Source organism: Micromys minutus (assembly GCF_963924665.1).
Source record: "Micromys minutus genome assembly, chromosome: 1".
NCBI classification, from domain to species: domain Eukaryota; kingdom Metazoa; phylum Chordata; class Mammalia; order Rodentia; family Muridae; genus Micromys; species Micromys minutus.
In genome coordinates this window covers 80,779,814-80,791,944 of record NC_137969.1, presented here as the reverse complement: position 1 = coordinate 80,791,944, position 12,131 = coordinate 80,779,814, and the positions used below count along the sequence as shown (strand labels likewise).

General features: G+C 40.4%; 1 protein-coding gene across 1 annotated transcript; it reads left to right on the top strand.

Annotated features, from left to right (window-relative positions):
* The first annotated feature begins 4,460 nt into the window (after positions 1–4,460).
* Positions 4,461–9,473, top strand: MRPS14 (mitochondrial ribosomal protein S14). The gene is made up of 3 exons (XM_080928697.1): positions 4,461–4,536; positions 6,221–6,379; positions 9,064–9,473. Exons 1-3 carry the CDS (start codon positions 4,492–4,494, stop codon positions 9,244–9,246), a joined length of 387 nt encoding a protein of 128 aa, XP_080784823.1. The 5' UTR covers positions 4,461–4,491; the 3' UTR covers positions 9,247–9,473.
* Positions 9,474–12,131: the final 2,658 nt, after the last annotated feature.

Here is a 12,131-nt window from a genome sequence, read left to right as displayed (position 1 = left end):
CCAAAGTGTTTGTACAAGTTTGCACTCCCACTAGCAATGCAGAAGTGTTCCCTTTACTCCACATCCTTACCAGCATGTGTTGTCACTTGAGTTTTTGATCTTAGTCATCCTAGACTTTTTTTTAAAGTACGTCTTTCTATGTAGCCAAGACTGACCTCACACTCAGGGGATCCTCCGACCTCAGTTTTTTAAGTGCTAGAAAGCAAGTGTGAACTATTACACTTAGCAAGCAACAGATCTTTAGACATTTTCTATTATATTCATCTATTCTGTGGGGGTGGGGTACGGGTTCATGCATTTCAGTGCACTTCTGTCAGGGGACAATTTGTAGAAACAAGTCCTCTCCTTCCACCATGTGGGTCCTGAGGGTCAAACTGAGGTCAGCAAGCTTAGTGACAAATGCTTTACATGCTGAACCATCCTGCAAGCCCACAGTGTTCTGTTTTGATTTTATTTCAGTTCATGTGTGCAGATGTTTTGCCTTCATATATGTTTGTTCATCACATGCCTGTTCAATGTACATGAAGTCCAGAAGAGAGCTATCATGTAGGTTCTGGAATCAAACCCAGTTCCCTGGCAACAAAGAGGGTTAAACACTGAACCATCTCATCTCTCCAGCCCCTTCCCATTGGTTTTTTGTTTTGTTTTGTTTTTTGGAGGGGGTGGAGTTTTTTGCAGTTAGAATTATGATATGTTAGGTTTTAACCCATTTAATTCATTCCCCATTGTGGACTTATTAATTTTCTCTGATGATAAATAATCTCATGGTAAGTGTAATTATGTATAACTTTCCATGGTTTCAGATTTTTCTCAGAACCTATTCCTCAAAGTAGCATAATTGGGTCAACAGGTGTAAGTTTGGGGAGGGGTAACTGCTCTGTAGAGCTAGAGCATTTGAAGACCCACAACAGAGTATAAAGTGACTCATTTCCCCACACTTGTGACAACATTGAATTAAAAGGGAAAATCTGATTTGCTTGCTTGTCTCAGAATCATTAATTTAACTTGCATTCCCTTGGTGAGGCTGAATACTTCCAGTGTTATTGGACATTCTGAGAACTGTATACTGGAATTTATTTAATAAACTGCATCTCTCTGTATTTTCTTTAAAAAAGGATTTATTTTTACTATCAGTTTCAAATTGTGTATATGCATTTCTGTCTGTCAGGGTATGTGCATCTGAGGGAAGTGCTGTGGAGAACAGATTCCCCCTCAGCTGCAGTTACAAGGGGTTGTGAGTCATGTGCCATGGATACGTGGAGCCAAACTTAGGTCCTCTGTAAGACAGTACAATCCTCTTAAGCACTGAACCATGGTTTTAAGCACTAACCCCACTTTTAACCACTTCACTTGAAGCGTACTTTGATTTCTGGTAAGAAATGAAGACAATACTTCAAGTTGTCTGATGGTCACAACCCACAGGTTGAGAACCATTGCTCTACACTGTCATCCTTACAATTTTCTTCAACCAGGAGCCAATACAACAACTAGGTCACACTTGCAATCAGATTTTAAAATGTTTAACTCATGAATTTTACTGTTCACACAAAAAGGGCTTTATAGAAAGACTATGAGCTAATATAACTGTAATAGTGGATATCCCCACATACACCTATCTGAAGGGAAAATCTCCCATCTGAGGCTGGGCCTCAGGTGATTATATCAAGTTCAAATGAATTAATGTCATGGGATGGAGTAGGCTTGTTATCTTGAAAGTAGGTTTGGTTTTGGGTGAGTCTGGCTCTTCTGTCGTTCACTCATATCTTAATGTGGTGATCATTGGGATTCTGTAAACCCCACCCCTCAGTTACCTAGCAACAGCCAGGTATACCCCACCCCTCAGTTACCTGGCAATAGCCAGGTATGCTCTGCCCCAGTGACCTGACACTATAAAAGGAGCTGCTTGCCCCCTCCTCTCTCCTGCATTCTCTTGTTCTCTTGCTTTCTCTTGCTTCCTTGTCTCCCCCCAATTACCTCTCTTTTTCCCCCTCCCTTCCCCCCTCTCCCTCCACGTGCTCATAGCTGGCCTCTACTCCTCTATTCCTCTCGTCTCTCTCTCTCTCTGCCTCTACTACCCTCTTAACTCCCCCATGACCTGAATAAACTCTATTCCGTACTATACCATCTTGTAGCTGGTCCCTTGGTGGGGGGAAGGGATTCCCAACATGGATCCCCAGAGGTATCCCCCTCACCTCCAGGCCTCACCGCACCTCCATGAGCCATATACCATCCCCCTTGCCTTCATCCTTTTCCTAACATTGGTGCCGAAACCCGGGACATCATCTTTTAACAACAGTGATGGTACAGCAAGAAGTTCCTCACACAGGGATAGAGAGATGCCCCAGTAGTTAAGATGGCTGTTCTTTCAAAGAACCTGAATTCAATTCTTTTTTTTTTTAAAGATTTATTTATTTTATTCATATGAATACATTATAGTTTCTTCAGACACACCATAGAGGGCATCAGATCCTAATACAGATGGTTGCGAGTCACCATGTGGTTGCTGGGACTTGAACTCAGTTCTGGAAGAGCAGTCAGTGCTCTTAACTACTGAGCCATTTCTGACCTGACATCCCCTTTGAGATTCTCTGGACTTGAATTTGTTGTTTTAGACACAGAGCCTCATGTAGTCCAGGCTGGACTCAGACTTTTGGTAACTTTGAACTTTTGATCCTACCTTTATCTCCTGAGTCTGGGATGGGGGCACAGTGTTGGGGATCTATTTGGGGACTGGTCATATTAGGCATGCTCATGACCAGCTGAGCTTTGTTCTTTATGAATTACCCAATCTTCTATATCCTATTATAAAAATACAATGTTGCAATATCCTTTTCAACCCAATCACCAATTTGTTGCATTTTCCTCTTCAACCCAAATAAACCCATTCAATGAAACAGAACTCAGTAAATAGGAAAGCAAGCTGTGGTCTATTTTGGGCAGATTTACAACTATGCTCTCTATTCCCCTCCTAAGAAATCCTTCTCACTTGCAGTCCTCCTGTTCCGGTTCATCTCCTCCCTCTCCTCTCTCTCCTCTCACTCCTCCTTTTCCGTTTTACTTCCTGACTCCTCCTCTTTCGTTTTACTTCCTGACTCCTCCTCTTCTGTTTCCTCTCCTTTTTCCCACCTTCTCTCCCTGTCTAATCGTATATTGCCTCAACATAAATCTACAGTACAAAATGGAGTAAAACATTATGTATATTTTACTCTACTTTTTATAGTTACTAATGATGCTTTAAGGGGTTCTCTGGAGTTTTGGGTGAAGGAGTGGAGTTTCCTGGGGAGTAGAAGGGGCATGAAGTTCTGTGTATTCTATATTGTTTTATACATACCTTCCATCATTTTGTCCATCTTTCTTCCTTAAAATAAATGATAGTCACAAATGCTTGTAAGTCATGAATATCCCTACCAGGCCTGAGGGCATCCGATCCTGGGATACTTTTCATTTGCCACCAATTAGCCATTGTCTTCTGTTGTTGTTATGTTCTTGTTATTTTGTGAGAGTCTCATTGTTGCCCATAATGGCTTTGAACTTGCTGTGTACCTAAGGCTAGCCTTGAACTCCTGGCCCTTCCAAGTGCTGGAATTACAGGCATGCACTACTATTACCTTAATCTGCCATTTTCAACAAAGCAAACGATCAGATCCACCTGAGTATTAGGGTTTGAAGTCTTTCTGACCGTGGTCCTATATCCAACTTTAGACAGATAGAGTTTTCCTGCTTGTTCTTAGAACACACATGGAGATGGGTTCTTGGTCATGTTCCCTGTCACACTACAATACAGGATAAAACCATCCTACCAGGGGAAACTAGTTTTACACAAAGCAAGCCCATAAAGGTGGCAAGCTGGCAGCTGGAAGGCAAGGCGCAGCTCAGGTAGCTCTCTCCACAAGGCTGCAGCGCATGTCCTGGAAGGCGTTCTTTCAGTGAGACTACTGCAGTGCCAGCTCCAGACCACGTTTCTAGGTGGAGGAGGGGTGGGGTTGCTGGAGAACAATGTTGATAAGCACCTGTCTCAAGAAATACTTTGATCTCTAAACAACCTTTAATGCAGAAGCAGAGAAACCTTGGGGGCCAGTTATCTGTTGAAGGCTGTTCGGCTTGTTTAGCAGCATATATATCATCTCCATCATCATTACAGCGGAAATGTGACCTGTGTCGGTTCTGCAGGATGAGTGACAAATACTAGCAAGCTTCCGCCAGGTGGCGCCAAGGCGCAGAATGGGCGGGGCTGGGGCGGAGGAACGCGAGCTCGCGGAGAGACCCAGAGGATCGCGCAGCCTCACTGTTCCACTTCTGCCAAAGTGGGCGGTTCGGATGGTTTGCCCAAGTTCTGTAAAATACCGCGAGAGCGCAAATACCATACCTAACCTCTCTCTCTTTATAGGCTAAATCCTGACCCGGGCCCGCCCTTTGAAGCACAAGCCCCTCCTTCACACAACCTGTTTCCGCTGTTGTAACGCGGCGAGGTTGGCTGCATAGACAGACAACATGGCGGCGTCCGCTCTGGGTTCGCTGCTGCGGACCTTCCGGCAGGTCAGGCCCCTGCCTTTCTCGCCAGCCCACCTCTTCCCTGAATTCTGTGTCCTATGGGTCTCTCGCAACCATGTCACTTGTAATGCGCACGGAGGACCAACCCCGAGGCTCCTTCTATCTGCTTTCTCGTTCCGGCTAGGCTAGGAGAGCCCGAAGTGGCAGCCGAGGGTGATCCATGATTTGAAATCTGCAAGATTGACTCGGTTTATAAGGAAAGGGAGTCGGATGATTGAGGCATCAGAGGCTCCGATTGTGTAGAGACTGAAAGCAACTAGCTGTCAGCTGGTGGTGGCTTGGAAGCAGGTGGTGACAGAATTTCCAATATGGAGCAGGCTATTCCGCTAAAACTGAAGGATTAATTAAAGGGAGGGCTGAGAATTGACTGGAGAGTTAAGAAGTGAGAGCGTTATAATGCGGACAGAAACTGTGAAGAATAGCAAAGGAAGTTGGAGAAGTGTTGGATCGTTTTTGCTGGGGAGAGATGTCAGCCCGAGAGAGAAAGACCTGGGTTGTTTTTCCTTTACTATAACCAAAGCAACATAGTGTCTGCATATTAGTAGGAAATAACACTAGAGTGGGGAACAGCGATGATAGAACAGGGAAGAATCGCTAGAAATCCGCCTTTTTTGCAGGCAGGCAGATGATATAGAGTCTTGTGTATGGAGCTTGATTTTAGGAATGTGGTTAGGTCACAAATAACAGTTTTGTCCAGTAGAAAAGTTATGCAAACCACAAGAGTGATTTATATTTTTTTCTAGTATTTACATGGAAATTTAAAAGTAGGTGTGGTTAATTTAATAGATATTTCTAGTCAGGTATGTTCGTATCCTAGGAAGTGAAAATTAGAATGATCTATGACATTTACAGTCTTCGGTTGGAAGCAGGTTTCAAAGTCTTATGTATCTGACAAGTAAAATATTTCGAAGTTGGGGTGCTAACTTTTGTAGTTGTACCAAAAACAAGGTTATTTGATATTTGAAATTTTAAGCAAGGTAATATCAAGAATTAAGTGGGAACTTGTACTGCTTACGTTTCCAGGACCTACTGGCCATATCCGTGGTTCGTGGCCACTGGAATGGGCAGAGGTGTCATATAACCAGTGGGAGAGGGTGTAGAGTGAGGTACAAACACTGCCGAGGGGGTGGTATGGTAGTGGGAGTTTGGAAATTGCTTCTAATTTTATAACCAAGGGACATTGAAGTCATCAAAACCTGAGTGTCTGGAAGCAAGTAACAATAACTTAAGAAAAAGGAACACTCCTGCAAATCGTCCCGATTTCCACAAGAGTTGTAGTATGCACATGCACACACAAATAAATGTAATAAGTTAATTTAAAAAATATTATTAAATCTTTCCCCTGGAGAGATGGCTCAGTGGGTAAAATGCTTGCCACTAAGCCCAGTTCAATCCTAGGGACCCATGTGGTGGAGGAGTAACCAACTCACAGAAATGTCGTCTTCCTCCACCCTCCACACACATACCTGTACACATACACACATGCAGAACTAATTCACTAAAGTTGTCTTCTGACCTTCACACATGCCCATTTGTACACAAGCACACATATACATGCCGAAGATAATTTAAAATTTTCTCACTGCTGAGAGCAGTAACTAGTGACTGAACAAGTTCATAGGATTGGGAACCACTTGCTGCACCTGTGATCTTTGTTTCTCCTTTTTAGGCAGTTCCTCTATCATCACCAGGTCAGGTTCGAGGCTACTATGTAGACTGGAGAATGTTGCGTGATGTGAAGAGACGGAAAATGGCTTATGAATATGCAGATGAGAGGCTTCGGATCAATTCGATCAGAAAGAATACCATTTTGCCAAAAGACCTTCAGGTTAGCCAGTTGAGTCCTTTTCTTTCACAAAATCATTAACTGTCCTCATTTTCTTTTTGATGCTATTTTATTACAACTTCTTTCTAGAGAATAAGATCAAATATTCAATAGCCTTAAAATCAATAGCCTTAAAACTGACTTTGGTAAGTTTAGGGTAAAACACAACTATTCAGTCTTTTCTAGTTGGTTCTTTAGCTGTCACATTATACAGTCACTAGAATGTACTAGTGAGTGGTGACCACAGAGAAACTGACAAGGATTTTGACCCAAGATCTCCCCAACATCATAGTAGTCTCGGAACCCACATGAGGTATTGCTAATGCTTGGGCTGTGTGGCAAACACATAACCTGTGAGCCATACTCAGGATCTGCCCTCCTGAATTCCTTTGCCCTCCATGCTTAGGCTATCATTTAGTCTTCCCTTCTTGCCGTGTACTTCTGGTTGAATAAAAAGGTATCAAGCCTGTTTGGCTTCCTGCGGCATAAGGTTTTACATTTAGGTGGAGACAGGATTTGTAGGACATTTAAACTTACCCTACTAAAAGTCTATATTTAAAAAAATTGTATAAATTGGCAAAATGATTGTTTTGTTGTTATTTTGTTTGTTCTTCAAGACAGGGTTTCTGTGTAGCTTTGGCTGTCCTGGAAGTCAATCTACATATCTCAATTTCAAAGATACCCCTGACTCTGCTTCCCAAGTGTTAGGACTGAAGGTGTGAATCACCATTGTCTGACTGCTGTATCTTTTAAATTTCATCTGGTTTTAACTAAATGATTAGAAAACTGAGTTCCCAGGACCTGTCTCTTATGGTGTTTACCACATGAGGTATTACACTTCTCTTTATAGAAGACAGCCTTGGGCACTCAAGACAATGTTGATCATGGAAGCAGAGAAGAATGGTAGCTGCCATGAACTGGGAGTCCACAGGGGTCAAGCTCAGTTGGTCAAACAGGCACACACTTGGACTGTAAGGTGAAGAAATGCTATGCTAAAACCTGGAGTAGTCATAGCCAGTGGCACATTCTTCACTTGAAATTTGCTAAGAGTAGAAAGATAATGTGTGCCAGTATATTATTGAGTATATACGAATTGTAATTGTCAACTAAGCCAGAGGGTAAATGAGTGAGTTATGAAGAACATCTCCTCCCTCACACAACAGAAGAAATGCCTCTGGTATTAGTACCAACAAAATCAGTGAAGATAATGAGCTATCTAAACTATCAGGGCTGTCTGATCCTTACAAGTTAAATTTGTGTCCAGTTCCCAAGGCTTTCCCAAGACGCTCTTTTGTGAACTAAGCTTTTTTTTTCTGCTTTCATTTTCCTGTTCCAATGCCAGTTTTTGAGGACCAGGAAGTGCGCATAGATAGGTCTGCTCGTTCCTTCTATCATACTTCTTATCTGTTCATTGCATTTTACACTGTTCTATTTCTAATACCAACAGATGCCTAAGCTTGGAATATTTGTAGATTTCGATAGGCAGTCATTTATTAATTTAGTGGGGTTTTTTTCTAGGTATTGCAATTTTTGTCCTTTTAGCTGTTAGTGTACTTTTCGTGTGCCTCCCACATTCTATTAAGGGTTACCGGTGTGCCAACATATGATAGTTTTTACTGACAACCTGAGCCTAATCTGTCAGCCTCATAGACATTGCTTGTACTGCAAATATTTCTCTTTCTTGTAAACCTTGTCTGGCCACCTTTGTTTCAGCAGTAGTCAGAATCTTCATCATAAGGCTTTGAGAATCTTGGTGATCAAACTTTACTAGTCTCAAACCCTGGTCTTTCCTAAGTATCAGCTCAGATGCTTAAAGGATTTGTACTTTTTAAAAATTATGTGTGTATGGGGCAATAAATGCATTCACATATTTTGTTTTGTAAATGACCTAAACATGGATTACTATTCACAGTAACTCAAAACAGAACCTACTTAGTAATAGGTTATCTTCACCAGCAAAATGAGTCGAATTCAAGCAGTATTAAAGTCTATGAGAGAAAGGGGATGGGGGAGGAGACAGAAACAGTGAGAGAACAGGAAATAAAATGTCTGGGTTATATAGTGAAGAGCCTCTGGGGGACAAGAAGCCTAAGCCCTGGGCTGGAAGGTTGAGGGAAAGACTAAAGGATGTGGAGGACAGATCTGCTTTGGTGTGTTCAGTAGTCACCTCAGCCACTTACCCCAGGTCTGAACCCAACACTCAGATCTCCACCAGCTACAGAATACATAAAGCAATTCCAACCTACTCTAGAACCAAGAAGACTAAGGATATTAATGACATTTGAAACAGTGTAGGTGGTCAGAAGAGTATATTGTAGGAAAAAAAAAAAACTAGACAAATGAATAAAGATAATATTATATGGGAATATATGACATACAGTTTACAACAGGAAAAATGTGTTCTATGGTATTAGAGAACATGTTAGCTATTAGCCAGTGTCCTTAGAAGGGAGGCATCATCAGCCTTGGGCACTGATGGCTACACAGTATATGCTGTTTATAAAAATACGCTGAACTTTGTTGTTATGATTTGTAAGTTATGGTTATTTTAATCTTTAAAATCACATTGAAAAAACATCAAACATTTGTTTTATTTTACCATTCACAGTTCTCTGGCTAGGATCTGGGGGACATTCTTTCTTTCCTTTAGGTACTGAATTATGGTCTATGTTATAATTTTCCCATAGGAAATGGCTGGTGATGAAATTGCTGCTCTTCCACGGGATAGCTGTCCTGTGAGAATCAGAAATCGGTGTGTTATGACATCTCGTCCACGTGGTGTTAAGCGTCGCTGGAGGCTAGGTCGCATTGTCTTCCGCCACTTAGCTGACCATGGGCTACTTTCTGGAGTTCAGCGAGCAATATGGTAAAAGTTTCAGAACCTGCCCAGCTGCCAGGGAAGCCAATCTGGCAAGAGACTTAAGACCAAACCCTAGGTTTTATAAGGGTCTAGTATGTTTAGTCTACTTAACCCGGAGTTAAACTACTTCTAGGTTTTAAATAAAGAAATGTGGTTGTCATTGAATTGTCTTTTAACTTTAAAGCTTATTACTCCAATACATGGTGTAAGAGTGAAATAAAAATGTTTTCTGTGTAAGTGTGGTATTTTCCTTCAAGTGTGACTGTTAGTAGCAATTCCACAAAATACTTCTAGATGGCAGATCTAATTGACAGACTGCTTTTCTACATTGTATCCCTGGTCTGCAGTTACTATCACTTTTGGGTAACAATAGATGGAGAATTAAACAGGATATTTTAAATTATATTTAGGGCCAACTTTCTCTGACAATGAATAAAAAAACTGCAAAATAGTTTCATCTTTTAAAATTTTTCAATAATGTGTATCAGTGTTTTATATGCATGTTAACCTGTGCTCCGTGTGGGTGCCTGGTACTGGAGGCCAGAGGAAGGCATTGGATCCCAAATTAGTTATGAGGTATCAACATTTAAAGCTTACCTATCGCCTAGTGGCTTAGATATTCCAATGATGATTGTTGCATCAATGTTTTAATTAAGAATTATAGTGATTTTCTAATTCTATCTTTGCTGCATGTTTTGGGTTTTTTTGCTTTGTCATTTTGTTTTTTAAGAACTTGCCCTATCAACAATTACTAAAATATATTTGACATGTGTAATAAATATTTTCAGAGTAAACAAGTTGCTGTATTACCAAAAATAGAAACCAATAATTCTGCATTCCTGTGAACTTTGAAATTTTTATGTATTTGGTGCTTTAATTCATTCTGCCCATTCTTACCCGTGATCACTGTCCTGTTACCAGTGGAAGTCCTCTGACATCCATATCCTGTAAATGTTATTCACTATGTTCTTGCTTACTGGTAAGAGCCAGTACAGTTCCTGATTCAGACACTTATCTTTAGGGCTCTTTTACAATAGGAAATGTTTAGAGACCACAGGATACACTATGGTTAACTCATAGCCAGTAAGTTGTCATTGCCTTGCTAGGAATTTTTGTTTTGTTTCAGGATTTATTTTTAATTATGTGTATATGATGTATGGGGCAGGGTGTGAGAGTTTGGAGAGACCAAAGGTGTCAGATACCACTAGTGTTGGACTTAATCTCGTGAGCCACCTGGGATAGGTGTTGGGAGTGGAACCTGCGGTTCTCTGTGAGTGGTAATACCGCCATCTCTTCAGTCCTAGAAATGTATTTTTACTATAGGTAAAACATAGTGATACCTTTACATTAATTCTATACTTGTGTATCTTATATAAAAATCTTAAATCTTGGGGGCTGAAGGGATGTCTCAGCAGAAAGTGATTACTGTTCTTCCATGGGACCAGAGTTCAGTTCCTAGCACCCATGTTGGACAGGCAGCTCTTAACCAATTGCAATTCAACTCTCCGAGAAATCCAAAAACCTTTGACTGCTTCCAGCAACCTCGACAGTATGTAAATACATGTAAACACATGTACATATAAGATTTAAAAATTACCCTTAAAAAAATTCAGTGTCAAAATCTTTACTTTTAATCACAAGATATAAAAACTGCAATATACTCACTAATTGTGGTATAAAATTTAGATCTCTAGTAGATATATAACATTCTAAAGATACTTGAAAATAACTTGTACTAAACTTAATATGCAAAGCATATTTCCAAAAAGCATGTCTTTCCAAAATGCATTATCGAAATTTAATGCCCAGTCCATGGTATTAATAAGTGGGGCCCCCACTTCACCTTCATGAATGAGATCAATACACTGGGAGTTCCTGGAAGACTTTCATCTGCATCCTCTGCCAAAGCCCTTATTAACCACCAAGTAGATGGGCCCTTTGATCTGACCTTACTAGACTCCAGAATGGTGAGAAATGTTTCTATGAAAATTACATAGCAGAAATGGACAAAGTAAGTTTGTTCTCTTTCAGTTTCAATGCCTTTTCAATTATGTTAAATTTCCAGTGGCTCTAGGTCAAAATTGTCTATTTCTGCCATGATGTACCATAATATAGTCCTGGTAACATTTGTTAATTGTATATATCATTCCCAGGTATTTAAAACATTTTTCCCAATATAAAATATGGCTTCTTAGGACTTTCTAGAAAAGGGTAAACATGTTTTTGTTGTATTTCTCTCCCTTTAGTTTTGGTGATCCAATGGCTTTTATTAGGGTTACTTACTGAAGCTCTGGGGAAATTACCAGTGGCTACACCATTGAAGAAAATGTCATCTCCTACAACTCTTACTTTTTTTCCTGTGAATGATTTACTTATATTGATAACCTCTCAGTGTGTCATCAGTTTTTGGTTACATGTAGTTTTGCAATGTACATTTTTTCCTTTTTCATTTTAAATCAAGACTTCTTCTCATTCCTAGGTCATAATGGAATTCCATCTCTAGTACTTCTATAACTTTTTTACACTGAGATCCTTGATGCTGTAAATGTTGAACATATGACTTTTTGTTACCTGTATCATTAACAATTTATTTCCCCCTACAAATACCACGCTTACTATATTCTCAATCTCCTAATATACAATTGAATGTGTTTCACCAGTCTGTTTAATACACGGTTCAATATAGTTCTAGAAGCATTATACTTCCAGCCACCCTTTCTATACATTAATTTTAAATTCTGACTTTTACCTAATTCTTAATGGTAGTTGTGATCTACTGGCTTTTATTTTCTAGGCATCTGATTGCTTTCTTTTTGATGGTGAGCCTAGCCTTCAACACCTGAGCCACTGCTCCAGCCCTCTTACTGCTTTCTGAAACACACTGAAGTGTAGTAA